Here is a 22,431-nt window from a genome sequence, read left to right on the forward strand (position 1 = left end):
ATGCCAGCATTTGCCTAGTGGTGTGAGACAGGTACGGAGACAACTGGAGAGGATGCAGGCTGAGGACAGACAGTCCTTCTACCTGGGGTTGGGTAGAAGGAAGTGACATGTTATGGAGAATGGAGATGGAATTTTGGTCAAGAGCTTTCCAGAAGCATTTTTCCCCCCTTAAAACCATATCTCAAGTTCTCAAAGAGTTCCTGGTCCAATTAATTTGGGGTTGGTTTATTTAATAAGCGCTTCTTGAGCATATGCTGCAAGTCAGGCTCTGTACGAGGCAGTTAAGAGGCAGTGATCAATAACACCCACCCCTATTATTAGGGGAACTCATTGGTGAAAACAACATGTGAAAGAACAAAAGTGGTGCAGGCCTGAGAACACTAACAGAGAGGTGAAACAGGCCAGAGATGTGCCTGCAAAGGATGGTATAATCAACACTGGTGGGAGTGGGTCTGGAGTCCCAGGGAAGGCTTGGGAGCTATGGGATTCCTGTTTTGAAGGAGAAGGGTTTTACTCGGTGGTCAGAGTGGTAAGAGAAGGCATGAGGGCTTAAAATCACTTGCTTCAGTTAGGGCATGAATAGTTATGATAAATGAAGTTTGGGTCCAATGGAATGGGATTGGCTCAAGAAGGGGAGGGCTGGATTGGGCCGTGTGTCCTGCTGAGAAGGAGCTTGGGTTTGATGTGCAGGCATTTACTGAAGGGTCTGAAGCAGAAGATTCGTGGTCTGCAATGTTCCCCAGCTAGCTCCCTCGTCAAGTTCTCAATCAGCTCCACTTGGGGACTTCCTAACGCCCAGGAGTTGTCACTGAAGTTATTGTTCTCAAAGACTTCAAGGAACTTTCCAGAGTTAACAATACAACAGAGAACAAAATCTGAGTCTAGAAGTGGGGCCAGGAGAGAAGCAACACAGCATACAGCTCTTTCCTGATATCTACTGTGTACCATTGTTTGCACAAAGTTGCCCTGAGGGGTGCAGGGAGGCCCCAGACCCTCAGGGAAATTGATGTCCTTGGGTGACCGGCCTCACTGGTGGTTCTCCTGCCCTGGGCTCAGCCTGCTCCCACTTGAAAAGCTGTAGTATTCGCTGCATGCCCTCCCTTTCCTCACCACTGCAAGACTTAGCCATTGGCAGAGGAAAAGCAATCAGCAAGCTGAAAGCAGTGGGAACACACTTTCTTGGAGCTTAGTAATGTAAGATCATCTCAGGAATAGACATCGCACCAAATCCGTGGGTAGATTTTGTAAAGCCTTTTAAATGCAAAATCCCATGGTTGATTCAGCTCTTAACTAAGGCTCTGAACCATAAGAAAATGAATTTCTGTTATAAAAACAAGGATTTTAGGTAGATGTGTGAATGTGGTACTATGAGCAAAACAAATGGGAAAAAAGAAAACTCAGAAGCAGGCCAAGTAATGAAAAACAGGGCATTTTGCTTTGGGCCTGGAGTGACTGACTACAAAGCTGAGCTGGGTTGTTTCTTTCCTCACAAGCCATCAGCACTGGTGGCCAAGACTTTTCGTATTACAAGTAAAAGAGCAGGTCACTCCATCACCTGGTTCTGCCTCCTTTACAACCAGCAGAGACCTGGTGTCCCCAGTCAAATGAGCCCTGATGGGCCTAGAGCTTCAGGAAACAGGGAAGCTGGGACCATGTTACTGGGTTGGACTTCCTAGAACCTTCCACAGGGCCAGGTTTTCTAGTTCCCATTGTTAAGGCTGCCTGCTCTCTATAATGTGCTTCTTCTGTGGGCCAAGGCCTTAGAACTTTGTGCTTTATTTTCAGATGAGATGGATGACATATATACCACAGAAAATATGCATTAAGTATTTATGAAGAGTAAACACTGGTTAATCATCATATGGAAATAATAATGTCTTATTAATTATTGGTTGGTGATAGGGAGGCCTGGAGCATAGTGAGTAGGAGTATGGACTGCGGAGCTCGTCTGCCTGGCTTCAAATCTTGTTTGTTTCCTACCTGCTGTGTGGCTCTGCGCAAGTTACTTAACCTCACTGAGGTGCAGCTTCTTCACCATAGAATGCAGGTAATAAAACGGCCTCCCTCCTCGTGTGGCGGAGCATGCCATCCCATGAGACAACATGTGGAAGGCTCTCCAACCAATGCTTGGCACCACACAATGAGCACCCAGTAACTATTCCTGTCTCCTTGCTGTGGTCTGAATGTGTCTTCCCTCCCCCCAATTCACAGGTTGAAACCGAACCCCCACAATGATGGCATTAGGAAGCAAGATCATTGGAGGTGTTAAGTCATGAGGGTAAAGCCCTCACGTATGGGATTAGCGGTCTTATAAAAAGGGCTCCCCAGAGCTCCCTGCCCCTCTCAACATGTCACAGTGACAAAGTACCAGCTAGGAATCTGGAAGAGGGTCCTCCCAGCACATGGCTGAGTCAGCACCCTGTCTGGGACTTCCAGCCTGAAGAACCGTGACAAATAGATTTCTGCTGTTTGTGAGTCTGCCAGGCAGGGGTACTGTGTTAGAGCAGCCCAAATGTACCCAGACACTCCTCTTCCTCTTCAGTACTGTGAGGATGGAAATGTGCTGGGGTAGACATCAGCTGCTCACATGGATTGTCTATAGGAAAGTGGAATCCTCTTTCAGGAGGAAGATGCTACTGCAGAGGGAGAGAAAGTCAGAGAAGAGCCCAGAGTCAGGGCAAGATCCTTGGAGCACTTGTCGCAGGATCTTTGCTGGAGGTGGGGGAGAGGGGACAGGGATGAGACTTGTGTTTGGAGACTGCCTCGGTGGGGATGGGTACTGTGGCTACATATGCTAGTGGCACGTACATATGTACACGGATAAAGTGTGAGCGCCCTGAGAGACCAGATGGGGGCAGGGGGTTCAGCATGAGGTAGCCCCAGCACCACCTACTTTTCCAGCTGCCAGCCCTCACACATGGTCTCTCCATGCATGGAGGCCTTCATCTCATTTTCCGCCTGACTATACCCCTCTTCCCTTGAAAGCCAGCACAAGTTGTCTTCTCTGCGCCAGCTTGCCTACAAGCCACCAGGCATACATTCCTCCACACCCCTTTGTACACAGCCTGTGTGCAAACCCACTACAGCCCTGTCTTCACAGCATCACAGCTGTCCCTTGTTATCCACCACCAAACCTCACTGTGAGCCCCTTGAAGGCAGGACGAGCTGTCAGAGTCCAGCCAGCGTTTGGGACAGAGTAAAACTCATAAACGTTTGTTGATGGATCGCATGAGGGAATGGATGATTGAATTCCTTGACACTAAGGGTCCATTGCCTAAATTCCTCCATCAATTTTTAGTATCTCCCTCCCCACTGGGAAAAGGTGAGGCTCAATAAACATTTCTTAGATGAGAAGTGATTGTTTTTATGCCTTTTGACTTCTTTTTGTATACAACAGATATTTATCATTATGAGATTTTCCAAGATGCCATTCTGACAAGCCAATGGGTTATAGGTATTCACAATTCTCTAATCTTCCTAGTGTTCAATCAATCAAATATCCAGGGCAGAGTGGGAAAAGGAAAGCAACCAGCTCAAAAGAGCCCTACTACAAGCCTTGGGCTGTCAAATCTCGAAGGTCAAAACTGGCAGAAGCTGATGGTCTTTTCATTTATTTTTCTTGACGCCCATCAATGAAAGCAATCGTAAGTAAAAGTTGTACCTGCCAGGAAAGGAATTGTCCTTTGTACTTAGTGGCAACCTTCACAGTTGAGGTGCACTCTGACAGCTGGTTCCTGAGCCCCAGGGAGGATTAGACATGTCTCCCTGGATGTGGGCTAGGGGTGGGTAGAAAATACTTTTCATCTTTTCATTGGAGACCCTTCTGTGATCCCAGATTGGGCTTTACGTTTTAGACTCAGAGCTCAGGTTTAAGAAGAGTTGCATCATAGACTACCATAAATTGATCTGGTGTCCATTCACCCAACAAAGAACACTTACTGTGTGCTAGGCGCTGGGTCAGGCACTGCAAGGATTAAGAAGATATGTAAGCCTGAGGATTCTGCCTCCAGGGCTTGTGGTTCAGAATCAGATGACCAAGTATCAGTTGAGTCTTCTGGAGAAGAGCTTTTCCTGACTGGATGAGAACAGGTGTCCATCTCCTCAGAGCCAAACATGACACCAGGGTTCAAATATAAGGCCTCCTTGTGCAAACAACAAGAACCCCCACCCCACAAAAAAAGAAAAGTCCCCAAAGATATGCGCTTCCCTGTGTGTTACCTAGGAGTAAGGGAAAAATCATTGAACTTCTCTGAGATTCTGTTTACTCATCTATAAAATGAGAATAGTAATATATATGACATAGATCAGAGTGAAGATGAAATGAACTGATGGATTGATGGTGGCTGATGCACCTGGTAACCTGAACATGCACTGTACAGAGATTTGCTATGAGTGTTAAAAGCATAGTATCTACCTCCTGAGAAAAAAAGGAGTGTCACAGCTCTGCTGTTAACCTAGGACCTAGATGAGAGCCAACACATGACATTCTGAAGAACAGACTGGTGGGTGGATGGATGGATGGATCATGTGGATAGTGGATGGATAGATGGACAGATGGCTGGATGGCTGGATGTAGACGATGGATTGATGGATGTATATGGTGGATGGACGGATGGATGGATGGATGGATGGATGATGTGGATAGTTGATGGATAGATGGACAGATGGATGGTTGGATGTAGACAGTGGATGGATGGATGTGGATGGTAGATGGATGGATGGATGGATGAATGGATGGGTGGATGGATAGACGGACAGATGTATGGATGGAGACTCTATCTGACTCTGAAAAATCCAGCTCTCTCTAGTCCATTCTATATTCTTCTTAGTCTCCTATGGCCTTGAAAGCCACAGTAATTCTGGAGAGAGAATCACAGATATTTCTTTCATATACCCACTGGTGGAGACCAGTCCCATACAAGGCCTTGAGTTCACCCAGTTGCTCCAGATGGGGGCCACACAGGCAAGACTAGGCCAGAGAAGGAAATAGGACTTTCTACCCTGCCATACAAGTACAACTTTCTTCTCCAAGCTTTCTTTTTAACTTCTGTCTTCAGTGTGTAGTGAATGATCATAGAAAGTTACTAGCATATGTGATCAACCAACTGAAGCTGAGGTGTTAGCCATGACCCTTAATTGCTGATGTATGCCAGAATCCCTTGTGCCCCTTTCTAGAAATATTGATGCTCATGCCTCTTCTCAAGACAAATAAAATCAGAATCACTGTGCATGGGACTAAGCCGTACAGATTCTGTAGAAGGTGAAGTTCTGATTTGTACCCCCAAGGCTTGAGACCTATCATACTAATGGCTCCAAGTCGAGGTGTTCTAGAGAGGACTAGCATTTTAGTAGTTGCTTCAATAGTACTACTCACAGGGATGAGAAATATGGTGCCTCCAGGCATAGCCAGTGGGACTGGTATTTTGGGGCCGTAGGGGAACACAAGCAGTCACTTTGAGAACAGAAATTGCTAACCTTGGTTATTCTTGTGCCCACCTCCACATAGCCCAGAGCAGCCTGGAGGAAGGCCAGCCTTGGACCCCTTTGAGGGGCAGCTTGCGGGGTGGGGATAAAGCACTACCAGCACCCGCTCTGCCTGTCACCTAGCTTAATCCTCATGACAACCTCGTGAGGCGTACCCATTATTACCATTTTACAGATAGGAAAACTGAGGCTCCTAGAGATTCACAAACTTGCCTAAACTCACACAGAGGGAGGGAGCGGCCTCCACGCACACGTTAACACCCACATCTCCTGACAGCACTGTGCTCAGAGAACACCAACCTGCATGACTATTCCCAGGGGCAGGTGCCCTGGAAGTAGGCCCCTGACAAGCCTGGTTATGAGTTTTAAGGCTTTTAAAAATTATCTTTAAAGCCTCTGAATGACTCTCTCTTTTTAGTGTAAATCACCCAGACATTAAAGCCCTTATTGTATATTTATTAGTGTGTTATTCAGACCAAGGGGAAAAAGAGAAAAGCCGACAATCTGAATGACTTTGAAAGGGAGAAAATGCTGGGCCTGAAATTAAATCACTGTGACACTGCCACTCGAGGGCATCAATTTCAATAAATGATCACCTTTTTTATTCCCGATCCCGTTTATCATGTAGGCAGGATGGAGAACTTTGGCTGAAGCATGCTGAATGCCACGGGCCCCTGCTCGTCCCGCGCTGGCCAGACCTGCCCACTGCCACGGGCCGACAGCTCGGCAGTTGGGCACCTTTTCAGAAGCAAATGCCTCGTGGCATCTTTCCACACGGCCCTGCCCAGAGCCGAAACCCAGCTCGGCCTGTTGAGACCAGCCGGTCTTTTTACAGGACAATTCGCGGTTCTGTATGTGGGCAGCAGAAGGTCTCTGTGTCAGGAGGGGTAACTGTCCTGTGAGCCAGACTGGGGACCCTGGTGTGTGGAAAATCATTTCCTGCCACCTCAGCCCTCAGTGGTCCCCTGAGGTGAGGAGGCTGCCATGGCAGGATATGGAACGGGACAGACTACAGGGGGAATCTCCAGTTTGGATGGTCAGAAACTGAGGCCAGGAGGAGCTGCAAACGGGTAGGGTTGCTGGGACTGACACGGCGCCTCAGAGCCCACAAGTAAATACTGCTTTGGATTAAATTACTTGGGCAGGTCTCCCATCAGGACGGTTCTTGTTTTGAAAGCTAGGGTCTTTGGTCAGACTGATGGGTTTAAATAAACGTGGCAGCCTTGTGGGTACCCAGCACGGACATGGGTTTTTCTTCACCCAGGGAGGGGGGCTGCAGATTTTAAACCAAGGACAATGAGTTTGAGGATTTCTTGATGCAGCTGTTCGGCCAGAAGATAGACAGACGGGAGTACAGGAGGGCGGGCTCTGGAGGGCAGACATGGGCGTGGGTCCTGGCGTGGCCAGCAGCGTGCCCTTTGTCCATCATATCACGTCATGCCTCTGGACCTTGGCTTCTTCCCCCATCAGGACACTGACAGAGAAAGAACTCACGCCTCCTCTGAGGGTAGGGGTTAAAAAGATCCTGCAGAATGGTGAAGCTTTATGCTGAGGGGAACCTTATTTCTCTGCCCCCTTCTGGAAAGAGCCTTGTTTGTGCTATGCAACGGCACTGACAGCTTCTCTTGGCTCAAGCTCAAGTCTCACCAAATCCTTTAGGTTTAAAACATCTTTTCAAGTATTAGTAATTCAAATGATTGGCAACTTCTATCCCCTCAGGGCCCAATTCTTCCCTCCACACACTGTAGTTCTGGTCACACATAATCAAGTCCCCAGACACCGGGGTATGCAGGAGAAAGCCGCGTGCTTGGAGAGGAAGTAAGACTTGTGGGCGTCTGGGAGGGAGGGGTGAAGGCACTCCTTCAGACCCCAACCCCCCAGCCCCTGAGTTTGTGGTCCTGAGCCTAGGAGGGCACTGAGTTCCCACTGCCAACGGCTGCCGCTTGCTCCTTCTTTGAAATCTTTCTCTGCAGAAAGGCAGGGCAACGCAGAGCTCAGCTCAGCTTCTGACTCTTTCTGGGATCCCACTTAAAGCCGTCTCCCAAGCACGTGCTGAGTCTTCCTTACTGGACCGGATGCTCCTGGAAAGCCATGGCCGTGCCATCCTCAGCTGCGTATTCCCAACACCTATTGACGGGAGGCGGCTGACCCACGGATCGAGGCGCTGAAAACCATCTAGCGAAGCATCTCGCGTGTGCCAAGTATGTACTGCTACAGCCGGCACAGTGCAGACCATTGTCCTCACGCCATCTCGCAGCTCACCCTTAAAGAGGGATCATCATATTCATCCAGTGCACGGGGACTTCGTGACCTCCGAATTCTAGTTAAGATATCCCAGGCCTGCTGGATTCTGGGGCCAGCAGGGCCGGGCTGTTGGACAGAGCTTTTCTCCGCTTCTTTGCTCCTGCGGCCATTCTAGCAGGAGAAATGAAAGCAGATGAGCAGACACGGCACTCATCATGGTGTGTCCCCTGGGGGACCCCGGCCAAAGCCAGGCTGCCTTGGCAGACGCGGTTGCTCGTGCCCCGTGATTCAGGAGACCTCGTGCATGTGGCTGTTTTCTAGGCGACAAGGAAGGGAGCAGCTGCTGGGCCTCCCCGACTGCCTTCCCCTGCCTACAGCATCTCTGGGCAGGCTGCTGCTCCCCCGGTGTGGCAACTCGTCCTCACGACTCGGTTTCTGGGGAACTCAGTGGCCTCAGGCTTGTCCTTCCTCAGCCCACTCCTATGAGTCAAGCTTTCCCTGGCCAGCTGTGTAGGACAGCCTCCTCCCGTGTTACTATGATCGCTGGATGTTGTTTTGCAAACGGCAATCCCCAAGCAACCATGTTCCCTCTGTTTTTATCCTCACTGTCATCACCACCAGGATTTAACCCTGTTCCCCTTGCCACGTGGAGCACTGTGTTGCTGGGTCATCTCTGACCTTAAAGGGAGTGAGCTTCAGGGAGGCAAAGGCTTCTCCAGATCTCAAAACCAAAGGATTCTTGAGATGGGCCCTGACCCCATTATCGGAGAGCAGATGAGTCTCCGTCCTTTCCGAGGCCCAGTTCTAAGCAGAACAGAGCAGACTAGGGTATTAAATAATGGCCTCTCACGTTTGCATCCTGCTTCATGTGGAAAACCCTTTATTACATTGACCCCACAGCACCACAGGAGCAAAGCTGCCATCTTCATCCCCATTTCACAGATGGGGGAACTGAGGCTTGGTAGGGAGTAGGATTTACCTGAAGTCACAGAGCTCATTCACGAACATCCTCTTAGGGACCATCAAAGGCTGGCCCTCTGTATCTCTGGCATTGGTGCAGTCCCCAACATATAGGAAGTACCCAGTGAATCACGTTTTCCTAACTGACTGCTGAATGGGACCCTGGGACCCAAATCAAGGCACCAATTGCTAGCATACTAGTTTTTCTTCCTCACCACCACGGTCTAACTGAGCTCTTCCAGCAATGGGTAAAAATAGTCTGAAGCCAGGCCAGCTGGGTGTAGACACCTCCCCCGCACCCTGTCTAGCTGATGGCCTCAGAGAAGGTTATCTGACCCCACTGCATTTCCTCATCTGTGAAATGGAAGATAGTAACGGTACCTGCGTCACCATGTTATCGAGTGTTAAATAAGAAAATGCACACAAAGGGCATAGCATTGACCAGTCAGCGCATCTAGAAAACGTTTATAAGTGTCAGTAGTAGTTACCGTCATTCGAGCATAGACACTGGGCCTTATACATCTTTGTAACCCAGGTTGGCACACAGACGTGAGTATAGGGCTCAAAACACCTGTCGACCAACACTGACACGCATCCTATGACATGGAGCAAGTCCCCTCCCCAACCTGGGCCTCAGTCCCCACCCCGTGAGTTGACAAGGTTGAACCAGGTGCATTTCGGTGTTCCTCCCAGCTCCAAAATGTTCTAGCTAGTTCTGTGGTTCTCAGTGGGGGAAATTTTGCCCCACAGGGGACATCTGGCAATGTCTGGAGACACTTTTGTTGCCGTAACCAGGGAAGGTGCTCCTGGCATCAAGTAGGTAGAGGCCCGGGAAGCTGGGAGCCAGAACCCAGGACAGCGCCCCCTAAAGGAATTCTCTGGTCCCAGATGTCAACAGTGCAGAGGCTGAGCAACCCCAATCCAGCTCGACGCAAATGCTGGGGGTCCTGTGAGGTACTGGACGGGTGCCCGTGCCCGGCAGCTTGCCAAGGTGCCTGGGGCAGCGGAGCGTCCTGGCCTGCCCCTTCAGCTGCCGCCTTCTACCCTCACTCCATAGATTCTGCTCGAGGTGGAGAGGTCGGCCCCAACAGCTTTAGTTTCAGTTTGGAATCATTCCCGCTCATCCTCAAGCTCCAAGATGGCTCTGCCAGGGCCGGGCGAGAGCATCTCTGCCCGGGGTTGCATGGAGCCCAGCCCAAGGCGAAGCCCCTGTAGACGGAGGGCAGCCTCAGGCAGAGCCATCAGGTCAGCGGGCTCGCCCCAGCACACCTGCTTCCCCTCTCCTGCCTCAACTCCCACTCTCGAGGGAACAGGCCAACTCAGGCAATGGGAGAGTCACCTTGGGAATGCAACACAATGGCCAGGAGGGCGGACCTGGAGACTGATAGCAATGGCGGCCTCACAGCCTGCCCGCACAGTGCTGCCTTCCTCTCCTTATTCTCACTCTCTGTGAGGGCACATGCCCCCTGTGCTCATCTGTCTGGACGCACCAAAGAAACTAGATCACCTCTTTTTGCAAGATTCCATCACTGTCCATGTCCTTTTTTCTGACCCCACTCTTTTGCCCTGAATTCTTGCTGAGAGGCTATGTGTTTCCTGGAAAGTGCAGGAATGAGGAAAGGGGAGAAAATTCTGGAGTCTACTTTGGGCCATATCACTTCCTATTTCCACTCCCTGCCTCAGTTTTCTCATCTGTTAAATGGTAACTCATGGAGTAGTTGCGAGCACGGAAAGATAAAGATGGGAAATGTCTTTGCAAGCCCCCAAGGCTAATGGTACAGAGGAGCTCTGGTCTCCTGCCCACGCTATCCAGGGGACCAGGCTCTGCTAGTCAGGAAGCACTGAAATCCCTCTGGCACCCTTCCTTCACACCCTTGTACATGCTCAGCCTGCAGTTCGAGGAGACTCTGTACTTCACTTCCGCCTGTGACATCAATGGGTCCCAGTCCCCAGTTGCACACTTGAACAGATGAACGGCGTGAATCTCGGCAGCCCTGAGCAGCACTGTCGGGTCTCTGCTAGGTTCGGTGGGGCAAGAGTGCTGACTGCAGAAGTCAGAATAAAGAGCTCATGAGGCGGGGCCGATGCCTGTGGATAACAAAGCGGCTGAGGCTGGCACCCCCCCTTGCACACAGGTGGGAGGCCTTAGCACCTGGGTTTCTCACAAGAAAGGAAGGCCATGCTGGAGGGAAGTTTAGCCCAGAGGACAGCTCATCCAAAACACTGGGCAGCCCAGACACCCAACATTCCAAACTTCTGGTGAACCGAGCAAGAGGCACTTGGGGCTGGGACCCTCCCACAGAGCCCACTGAGGCATTTCAGAGATAAGAAGATGGAGGGTTTAGGTATGGGGATAGCATCCTTCTTGAAGCCAAGGCTTCAGTCCTGCTGGGATGATAGCAGCTTGCAATTCTTTGAAGCACAACTAAAGACGGGTGGGTCAGCAGTAGGAGAGCAGGGCAGAGACTTTGAAGAACTTAGTAAGGAGGCCACAGAGCTTTGTTGGAAAGGCAGTAGACAGGCAATCTCTCCTCCTGACCCAGCATGCTATGGCGGTGAAGAATGGGTAACACCATTGTTCGAATGGGACTTTTCTGAAGGGTTTTTTCTTAGAGAGAAGCTAAGTCTAAGCTTAGATAGAAATTTGAGGTCTTTCTTCTGAAAACATGTCACAAAGAAAGATCTCTAAACTTGTTGATTATCTGAAGTGTTCAGATTGTGGGCCCCTCAAACCTGGGGTCTTATGATGGTATTTATTCTTATGGAATAAGGAAAATAGGTATGCACACAGACACCCTGGTTCAAGGTTGCTTTCCAATGTCACTACTTCTAGAAGGTCAGAGGATTGCTGAGTAAGCAATCGAGTATCTCCTGGAAGCTTGAGCTCACTGATGTGGGTATCTGGTGTGACTTCAAGACCTTGTAAGTCTTCGAGGTTCTGGAACAAAGCTTGTCCCAATCTCCACGAAACTGATACTGCTGTGATGTCCCTGAGCAGTGCTCTGAGGTCCCGCACTCCTGTCGCACCTGCTTGGGTGCCTCCAATAGTTTCTTTCCTGCCAAAGTCCTGCTGGTAAGACCCAGTTTCCAGCATATTAAATTACTTTCATTTTGGCCTTTTAACACTCCCCTTGGCTGTTTTCTTCTTGGGTCCATCTGTACTTTGGGAAATAAATATCTTTAACACCCACTCATTAAATGCCCACTCTGCCAGCTGGTCTTCTGGCCTCTGGTAGGACCATGAGCCTGGGCGGTCAGAGGGCCCCACAGATCAGTGCCCAAGATACTACCTTGGGAATATTAGCAGTAATGGTTCAATCTGGATCTTACCCATTAAAGGACAATGGTGAGTTTTAAGTAGATGTCACAGACTCTGGAAATTTGCAGCCCAAAGCCAAATGGCCTTTTATAGAATCACTTTTGGACATGGGGAAGGACTTACCCATGCTTTCCCGGAGTGGGGACCAGGAGGATCTCTCTTCCAGGCTCGTTGTGCGGCAGCAGCTGGGCGACGTACCTCCCAGAAGGCTGCAGATGCCTGTGCACGGAGACAGCCAGCCTGCAGTGCTCACTGCTGCTCCTCATCCATGGGCTCAGGATGGTGTGCTTGGAGTTTGCAGAGGTGTTGAGGAGGAGGAAGGAGCCTGGCAAGAGACAGAGAAGGTGACTTTGCAGGTGTGTCCAGAGAGGAGGACCAGCAGCATCTCTGTGGCTGGATATAGAGACCAACGGCACCCAAGCCAGTAATGCTGGAGGACTTTCTCACCTTCTTCACATACACCAGTACTCCTTCCCTGTTCTAAGATTATCTCTGTGAAAAGCAAAGCCTGAGGCAAGAGAATGGTAATTCAGGACTTGGGCTTTATAGTTAGGCAGACTAAGGTTCTGACTTTAGCTCCTCAACTTGCTAGCACTATGTCCTTGTGTCTCAGGTCTTCATCTGCAAGATGGGAGCGAAAACACCTACTCCAAAGGGTGGTTGTAAGGATCACACAACTTAAGCATAGAGAGTGCTTTACCCAGTTGTGTGTAGAGAGGACAGACTCTATTAAATAATCAATTATTTGACTTCCACTGTCTTCTACGTCAAAGTAGAGATGATAGCTACAGACTTTGCCAGACTATAATGGGCACAACTAAGGAGGTGTCACAGGAAACTGGAGAAAAATATGGGGGATTACCTAATCCCCAAAGAGTAACCAGCATCAGAAACCTAACCTAGGTGCTAAGACATTCTGCTGGACTTACATCCTGGTCTAGACGGATGGCCTCAATAGTCACTGACTCCGTAAATGCACCAAGAGTGGAGCAAGGACATCAGTGCCATCTTGCCAACATCCATGTAGGGTGTTTCCACACCCCACGAACCAGGGCACACTCTGGGGCATCTCAGGTCACCCGACAGGCCACAGTTTCAAATAAAAGCTGACCCAAGCTCTCCATATTGCCTTCAAGCCAACTTGGCCTTCAATTTATGGCCAAGTCAGAGTTTCTCAGGAATGTATGGGTTGGCTCTACAATCGCAAATAGTGCTGACAAGTTAAAGGTTTCCCTTGAGAGGTGGGTGGCTTGGGGAGGCAGCATTTGGGTCACACATTCATGGCTCCTGCTCCTTTGGTTACTGGCTCGGTGATCTTGTGTGAAGCATTAACTGTCTTGGATTTCAGTTTCCTCGTTTATAAAACAGGGTGAAAAGGGTTGGCTGAACTCAATCAACTCTTAAGATCCATTTCAGCTCTTGAGTCTATGAGTCACTTGAATCTGTAACTGGTCTCCACAAAGAAAGCCCTACAAATCCCCCTGGTGCCATGCCTGTGGCAGAGTTTCCCTCTGGGGCAAGTCAAGCCTAATTCCAGTAGCACAGGCCAAGTGATCTATAAGAAACCTGTATCCATGGGGCTTATTGTCAGCATAAAAGCACAGCACCATTGTCTTGTTTCAGGCATTCCTTCTGATGCATTAATTTTATTTGCCATACCTCTGCCTTGAAGTTTTGAGCCATTTGATGCTGCTTCTTTTGCAGTGGAAGACTATTCCAAGATCCCCGACTCCTCGGCTGGGAATGAGCTAATGAGTGCTCAGCCGCCTACTGAAATCACTCCACAGCCCTTCGAACTGGTCTCTTTCTACAGACAACCCAATTCACCATGTAGGGAAATGAGCTAGCAGTCAGGGGCAGAGAATGATGCAGATGAAAAGAAGGACTCCCTACTGGACCTGTTCTTCAAGGAGAAGGTATTATGTCAGGAATTGGAGATTTGCAAAATTCTGGAAGTGGAGAATTGTGACTTCCAGGTAACATCAGGATGAGGTCAGCACAAGACTGTATCTAAGTGGGACTGGGGTTCTGGGGTCAGCACTGGAAACTGAAACCTCTGTGATTGCTGGAAAGTTTCAGACGTGGCAGATGGGCCAATGAAAAGTGCTCTGCAAACCTCAATAAATAATATACATTATGACCTTGTTTTACAATGGGGGAGATATTCTCATCACAGAGATAGAAGAAATAATAAATAAATATAGAATAAAAATAAATACATAAGTAAATAAATAAAAATAGAATAAAAAACTCAGAATTAGAAAGGACTTAAAGATCATCTAATAGGAAGCCCTCACCTTCCTAGAGAAGCAGACTGCAGGTCAGAGTGGGGAAATGACTTGTCCAACATCTTGATATGAAACTCCAGACCAGAGTCCAGGTGTTGGGATTTCTTTTTTTTTTTTTTTTTAAGATTTTATTTATCCATTTGACAGAGAGATCACAAGTAGGCAGAAAGGCAGGCAGAGAAAGACAGAAAGAGGAGGAAGCAGGCTCCCCGCTGAGCAGAGAGCCCCCGATGCGGGGCTGGATCCCAGGACCCTGGGACCACAACCTGAGCTGAAGGCAGAGGCTTAACCCACTGAGCCACCCAGGCGCTCCCCAGGTGTTGGGATTTCTAACCAGAGCTCTTTTCCTTGTATCTTTCTCATTATCCTACCATATCCCTTATCCTAAAATACGAGGAGGGTGCATTATGGCCAAGCTTTATGGCTTATACACTCAGAGGAGGAAAAAGAGAGAAAGGCAGACAGCAGGATGCTGGACCGAATCCATTTTTCACTGGCTCTTTTGCTCACTCTTTCTTGCCCTCAAATTTCATTTACTGGATGCCAATGTTGAGCAAACATCCAAGCACTGGCTCTGTCCTGGGGACACAGACATAAACCAGACACAGTTCTGGAACTCCGGGTCCATAGGGGGACGAGGGCCCAGGAAGAACAGCCATCAACAGGAGAGGTTATAAAGTCGTAAAACACATACAGGGGAAGCACTTTCAGAGGCTGTGGGAAGAAGACATTAGGTTCCGGTGGGAAGACTCATAAAGCAGATGACCTCTGAGCTAGCTCTTAAAGGGAGAGAAAGACAAAGATATTGGCAGAACTGGCCATGTGGAAGCTGAGAGAAGAAGAGAAAAGGCATAAATGTAGGAAGTGTGTAGGCGCACTGGGTCTCAGCGGGACAGCTGAACATGAGGCTGGGGTATAAAGAAGGGGAGGGCAGTGGGGCTGGGAGCAGACCCTACGGGACTTCTAATTCCTGGCTGAAGGTATTCAACTTTTTTTTGGAAGAGCTTTTTGAAGAGGAGAGTGAGGTCGTCAGAGCAGTGCTTTAGGAAGATGAATCTGGGATGGTGGGGGAAAGGAGGGGATCCCTACTGACCCGACCTCGTCCTACAGCACCAGTCACATGAGGAAAGCGTGTGGTTAAACGCTAGTGGGGTGTGTTTAGAGTGTTACTGTTCTAAGCAGAAGTGCCATGTGGGGGACGGACTCTGGGATCGACAGGGGTTTCCAACACTTTCATGAGTGTGTCTGTCCAGAGCAGGTGAAAATCCTGGAAGCATCTCTGGGGGCAGAGTCTTGCTCCAGAGGCTTTGGGGCACAGTCTGGGGTTAGGGTGGAGCCAGCCTGTCACACGGAAGGGATTAACTACCGGACTCTGGTCTGAGACCCTACTCTGATGTTTTCAAGTGGATGAAAAGTCATACTGAAATCCATTTTGGGAGCTATGGAGGGAAGGAATGTGGGGAAGAGAAAGGCAGTGTTTTCCTTCTTCCTAGAAGGATTACGTGCGTGTGTGCAGACACATCCCCCAGGGGAAACTCAAGTTCCCAGCGGGAGAAAAATCAAGCTGAATCAGGCACTAAGTTTGGGGCTCCCCCTGCACCACTGTTTCTCCCTCTTGGGTTCGGGAGCACATGTAGATTCTGTCCTTGTAATTCAGTAGCTCAATAATGGGACTTTTTCAAAGTTGACTGGAAGATGGATTATTTTTCCAGTTCTAATATGTGAGATGATGTTTATATGAATTTTATTTTGTGCAACTGGGCTATCAATAAAAGCCTGAGCTTAAAGTATTTTCACTGTCAATGAAACTCTAGTTGAGAGCTATCTCTTCATCAGCACCTTTCCTCTCTCCAAAAAAAAAAAAAAAGAAAAAGGAAAAAATACATTTCATAAGCTCCTTGGGATATTGTCAGTATAAATCTTTTAAAGTCAGTGAGCATTTCTGTCTCCCCTCCCTCTTTTCCGTTTCCTGTTTATTTTGCTCAGAATAGCTTAGGGCTACTCAGAGGCTCCTGGGGTACCTTCTAATTAAGAAGGATGGCCTGGCAGCCACAGACCCTCCCCCAAGGTGGGCCGTGGGGGAGTGGAGAAGCGGATCAAAGAACGAGCCTTGCTTAGATGGTGCCGGGATCCTGTTTCCCTCACTAGCGGATCATGTTGATATGTTCCATGATTAAATATGAAATGGTTATTATTTTTTTTTACCTCGGTCACCAATATAGGGATGTGTAACTCTTATCTCGGTCAGCTGGGTGCAAATTACGGGCCAGAAACCAAGGGTCGTGAACCTTGGAGTCAGATAGACTCATTCATATCCAGGCTCTGTGTCTGTCTAGTTCTAAGCTTCAGAGAAATGATTTAAACTCTTTAAACACTAGTTTGCTCGAATGTAATGTGTCTAGCCTATGTCACGTGGCTGTTGTAGAGATTAACACACGTGATGTGGCCAGTGCGGTGCCTAGCCTCTGTAGGTCTGTGAGAGATGTCGATTTTGTGCTTTGAGGGGTGTCTTCATGGGAAGCTCCTTGTAGCTATTCCTAAACTCACCAGTGGAAGGACTGAATCAGGAGGACTAGCTCTGCCACTACCAAGCCTCCTTTGTAAAATGAAAGAGTTGGATAGATCTCACTAAGGACCCTCCCAGCTCCAAACTGTCAGTAATTCTATCTGCCTGCCTAGAATATGGTCAGTCTAAAGGAATCATGTGAATCCTCCAACCCCCCAAATCCTAATGGCTTTGCCTCTTTGGCAGTTCTATAGCAACAGTTTCAATTGGTTGGCCAAATTCTCTGTGAACTCTGTTTCCCTGCCCCGCTTCCTCTCTTCCGGTCTCCACAAACACATCACTGGGAAGGGCTCCTAAACTCCCATCATCTGTTTCTGTAGACGCTTCTGCTACAAGGCTGGTACCACCTCCAAATATCTGGTATTGAACACAATGCCTGTCACAGGGAAGGTACTCAGTGACTTCAAGGAGTCAACGGAATATATGCACGTGGCCCGAAGTCAAACAGTCCAGAACAGTTCATAATCATAATTTTCTCAAAGCTATCCCTCAATCCTGCTCTTCTCTCCAAGTCCCAGAAACATAATTTAAGGATTTCTCATTTCTTTGGTGGCCTCCTTCAGAATTCTAAATATGGCGATCATCTTGTTACTTGTGGATGCAACAACTTTAGGCTTATATCCAGGGGACAGTTAGAAAAATGGTACTCTCCCCTTTCTTCTAATTCTTTATTTCTTAAATCCTGTTTTACTTTTTTATTACTTGCTTTTTTAACTTTCCATCGCATTTGTATTACTTGTTCCATCCACTTTATACACCATTCTGCTGGCTCTCCTCACTAGAAGATGGCTGTTAGTCCTTCTGTCCTTGTCCACCTCCACCTCCCGTGTCAGCTGGGCTTTTCCTCACATTGTCAACATTGCCTAAGAGCGATTAAGTCTTGTGTTTGGTTTACAGGTTGATACTAAACCTTGACAATCAGTAAGTAGAACTTTTACACTGATGTACATATATTTCTCCAGTACAGTGAAGAAAGGTTCTATTTGCGACCTTCTCCATAGGTCCAAGCAACACATTCTACTTCATGAAGAATGTTTCTAGCATCAGAATCAAATGAATATTCTCTCTTTCTCTGTCTTAATTTGCCTCATGTTTGAGCCCAGACTTTCTTGTGCAGTTTATCTTTCCAGAAATTTCTAGTTGCTGTTCTCTTTTATTTTATATCTGCCTTCTTTCTTTCCTTTTTCTATTTATTTTCCATGTGCCTTTTACACCATATCACTAACACCTTTATATATTCCTTGAAAAATCTCTCCTTTCTTCTCAAAGACACTGATTTCCTGTTTTAATTTGGACCAGCTGTTTTCTGGGCTTCCTGCAGAGCCATTATTCTGGGATTTATTTTCACTGGGATTCTTCCATCAGCCACCGTCCTCGGGAAACTTCCTCAGGGGAAACTCATTGTGAATCTCTGAATATCTGAAATATTTCTATTTTGTCTTCACACTTGGTCGACAGCTTTTCTGGCGATAGCCTCTAGATTAGAAATTCTGCTTCAGAAATTTGAAGGCCTTACTTCAGTGTTGTCTAGCATCTGTGTGACTGAGGAGAAGTCTGAGGCTAGTTTTATTGTTAATTTCTTTGTAGTCAATCTGTCTTTTCTCTTCTTGGAGGTCTTCAGGATTTTGTTATTATTTTTTTTAATGTGAGGCTTGAACTCACCACCATGAGATCGACACCCGAGCTATCATCAAGAGGCAGATGCTTAACCAACTGAGCCACCCAGGTGCCCCTCAGGATCTTTTTTTAACACTGAGTTGCTAAAATTTCAATACAATGTCTCTAGGTACAGATCTTTATAAAAACTCCTCCTGGCATCTGGTGGGTTCTTTCAATCAGAAAACATACTCTTCTTTCATCTCTAGTAAATTTGTTTTATTATTTCTTTGATGCCTTCATTATCCCCTCTTCTCCACCTTGAATTTTTCTGAAGAGTTTTACTTTTCAAATTAACTTCTGTTACCTAATTTATCCTGTTTTCTCTGGGAACAATTTTTTTATATTGGTATTTCTTTTCCCTTTCTTTTCTTCTTTTTAAAAAAGATTTATTTAGTTACTTTAAAAAGAGAGAGAGAGCACGTGTGTGGGGAGGGGCAGAGGGAGAGGAAGAGAGAATCCCAAGCAGATTCCACACTGAGTGCAGAGCTCGACTTGGGTCTCGATCCCAGGACTCTGAGATCACAACCTGAGCCATGCCATGAGTCAGATGCTTAACTGACTGAGCCACCCAGGTGCCCTGGTATTTCTTTTCCATGATGCTGGGCTATTCATAGGCTGGTTGATCCTGGATCAGCACCTTATATTCAAACAGGGGAGACAAGGATTGCTGATCGGGCTTCAGTGCATGTAGATGGTGCTTGACCTGTCAGAACTGGCCTGATGGCAGGTGTCAGGGCTCTGCCACGTTGCTGGTGCCTGCTCCCCAATGCCAGCAGTATGGACACATCATTCTGGGCACGAACACTGCTGCTAGCAGTCTTAGCACCTTTTCCTTTCCCCTGTGGTTGGGTATCCCGTTACTTTTAGTCTGGAAAACTGAGGTTGAAAGGAGATGGAGACACATGGGGTAACCATACTCCAGACAAAATTTACTCTGTTCCATCCTTCCAGAGGGATCCCTTATCAGTACTCGGCTGTGGCGTCTCCCAGCAGATGTGCTCCCTCTTTTGCGCTAAACCCTCTCTGCATCTTTTCAGCTATGGCCACTTCAGCTTCTCCGTCACCAGCCGTGTGCTCTTAAAATCGCTCACGGGTTTCCTCCGGTTCTGCCTGCTAGTCAGAATTTATCCCTCCATTGAAGCCTTGATCATCACTTGAGTGGTGTTTCAGGAGAGAAGGAGATAAGCGTGCGTGCAACCCACCATCCTGAAGCAGAAGCCTCTTAATCATATTCTTTGAATGAGAACTTTGGTAAACAGATGAATAGATGGACAGACTTCCATTTCAACAAACCACACAGGACTCTACCACCATTGGCTAATTGTCCATATTGCAATTAAACCATTAAATCATTATTATAAGCTATTATTCGATTGATCATGATGCCAATCATATTGATGGGACCTAAGGAGCAGCAGAAGTTTAATGGGCTGGAATATGGACAGAAGGAGTACAATGTGACCCATGCAGGCCTCATTCTGGACACATGCCACACTAGCTGTGGTGTCGGGATAATGCTGTGCTGTCCCCCAGAGTACGTGTCACAGAACACCAGCCCCATGCAGGGCTGACAGGTCTCATGGGGAAGCTCTGGGATCAAGTTAAGTTGGAAGGTGACTGGGTCAAACAAAAGGAAATGAGCTTTTTCACTGCAGGGTTTCCTAGAACTTCAGCAGGTCAAAGAGTCATGACTCTTTAAGAGCAGAACATAAAATTAAGATTACCCAAATTCCTTTGGGTACAGAACTCTTTTGCTGTTGTGTATAATGTACCACGGAATGTGCTCAGAAACTTGCCTCTAATGCATTTCTGTGCTAGATACTGTCTGCAGAAAGAAAGGGGTAAAAATGAAAAAAGAAAGGTAGTGTAGAAGGTGAAGGATCTATCTGTATCACTAGCATCTCTTAAATCTTAAATCTTCTTGGTTTTTTGGTTTTTTGACTTTAAACTGTCATCTCATCAAGAACTGAGCTCCTCATGGCAGAATCCTGCTTCTGAGAGGTTCCTGCGTTATCGTGTAGGTCTCTCTACCTGATGGGATTTAAAAGCACTACATTCCATGTCTGGCCTTTCACAATGTCAGAGCCAGAGACAAATGTGGTGGTCACAAAGCTTAACCCCTGGCTATACTGGGGAGAAGACCAAGAAGCAAAGAAGTGAAGGACTCGCCCAAGGTCACATGGCAAGTCAGTGGTGGGTCTGGAATTGGAAGCAAGGTTCTCAGACTCCCCACTTGTCTAGGAGAGAAACCTGTGATGATGTTTTTGGTGAGATACCCTGTTGCCCCAGGCCTTACTTTCCTTTCTTTGTACCCTGACAGCTCTGAGGATTATGCCCAGCATATGGTCTCAAGCCCACCATCTAACTCTGCAAAGAGGTCAAAGACCAAGGCGTGGGATGGTGGGACCCAGACAGATGAGTTCTCCTTTGGAAATCACTGATGGGGCCTATGGTGGTTCCCGTTGCTGGGCATATTTGAAGGTCTCCTTTGTTCATGTGATCTTACAAAGCGGCCATAGCACATTGGTACCACATTAAGAGTTTCCTTATTGTTTAGTTTTCACACTCAAATTCTGCTACCCTACCCTCAACTCAGGCTTTAGGTTTCAGTCCAGAATTCTGAAACTTAGAGGAAGGAATAGGTGGTATTATCCCCACTAGGGAGCTTGGCCTAAGAGTGGGTTAACTTAGGAATTCAGAACTTCAAAGACCTAGAGCTCTTAAGGGTCATCGAGTGCCACCTTTCACCTTGCAGGGGAGAAAACTCAATCCAGTAGGGGGAAGGGAAATGGTTGGACTCCAGAAAGGGCAGCTGGGCCATGGTAGGACCCAACTCTGGGCACTTTGACCATCTCTGCTCTGATGGTCTGCCACCAGGACTTAAACGTGTTGCTTTACTGTCCCTTCATTGCCAAGCACTCTGAAGAGAAATGCTATCAGTTTTTGATATCAAATGATTAGAAGAACCAAGTGTGCTCATTAAGGGAGGGAAGGAAGGTAGGGGGAGTTGGTTTTCCTTGACAGTATTGTTAATCTTAACACTATGAGTTCAGTTGTAACCTAAAGTCACAGTACAACCTGCATGTTTGGTGGAGTTCTGCAAACTCCCTCTCAGGTCCAAGTTCACTGATGCTTGTGTGTGTTTATAGTATGTGTAGATTTGTGTGTGCATGTCTACAAATAGCTATATAAGGGTATGTGCATATGTGTGCATGCTTTTACATATCCCTTATTAGATCTCTGGCCCTCTTAAAAAGAAGAAATCTTTCTGGGGACACAATTTTTTTGTTTTGTTTTGTTTTTTGTTTTTAACCAACAGGTTTCATTTAGGAAAAAGGGAAAAAGCCAATAATCTCTACATTCCGCGTGTGTGTCCTGGGGTGTCAGCAAAAAAAGATAATAAAAGGCAAAGCAAATAAATAGAAGGAACAGAAGCTAAAGTGCTGAGAAACCTCTTTTTCCCTAAGAGCTCATTTTGGTAATCCTCAAGGAAAATAGAAAAGCACTTGATCTGATGAGAGGGAAAAAGGAGAAGCCAAATGAAAACTAAACAATTGATTTAATTCAATAAGAAGCAGAAGGAAGGAGAGAGAAAATTATCTGCTGCTGGCGGGGTAGGAAAGGGAGGGAGTTAGGGGACCAAAATGCCTTCGTTGTAACAAAACCCACTCTGGAGGGAGAGAAGCATGAAATCAGGTTTTCTCTTATCCACATTGGTTCTTAGCTCTGGAATCAGATTATCTAACCTTTGCTTTAAGTCCCAGATGTCAGGGTATAAAAATCGTCCATGCTACTTTTAAAATTTTTGCTAAGAGGTAGCAGATTTTATTATTTTTCTGTACATTTCATTGATTATTTTTGAAGTTAAAATTTTAAAAAGCAATTTTTTACCCATTTCTTTGTGGGAATCT

At 47.3% G+C, this 22,431-nt stretch overlaps 1 protein-coding gene across 1 annotated transcript in view; it reads right to left on the reverse strand.

The window, feature by feature from the left end:
* The window catches only part of LOC111139287 (ALK receptor tyrosine kinase), a 671,342-nt gene that overhangs the window by 299,737 nt on the left and 349,174 nt on the right, over nucleotides 1-22,431 (reverse strand). Inside the window, exon 4 of the mRNA XM_022491523.1 lies at nucleotides 12,131-12,332. Within this exon, the coding sequence (XP_022347231.1) occupies nucleotides 12,131-12,332 (202 nt within the window). The remainder of the gene's footprint in view (nucleotides 1-12,130; nucleotides 12,333-22,431) is intronic.

The sequence above is a fragment of the Enhydra lutris genome, unplaced genomic scaffold (assembly GCF_002288905.1).
Source record: "Enhydra lutris kenyoni isolate GAN:26980312 unplaced genomic scaffold, ASM228890v2 scaffoldscaffold98, whole genome shotgun sequence".
NCBI lineage: Eukaryota > Metazoa > Chordata > Mammalia > Carnivora > Mustelidae > Enhydra > Enhydra lutris.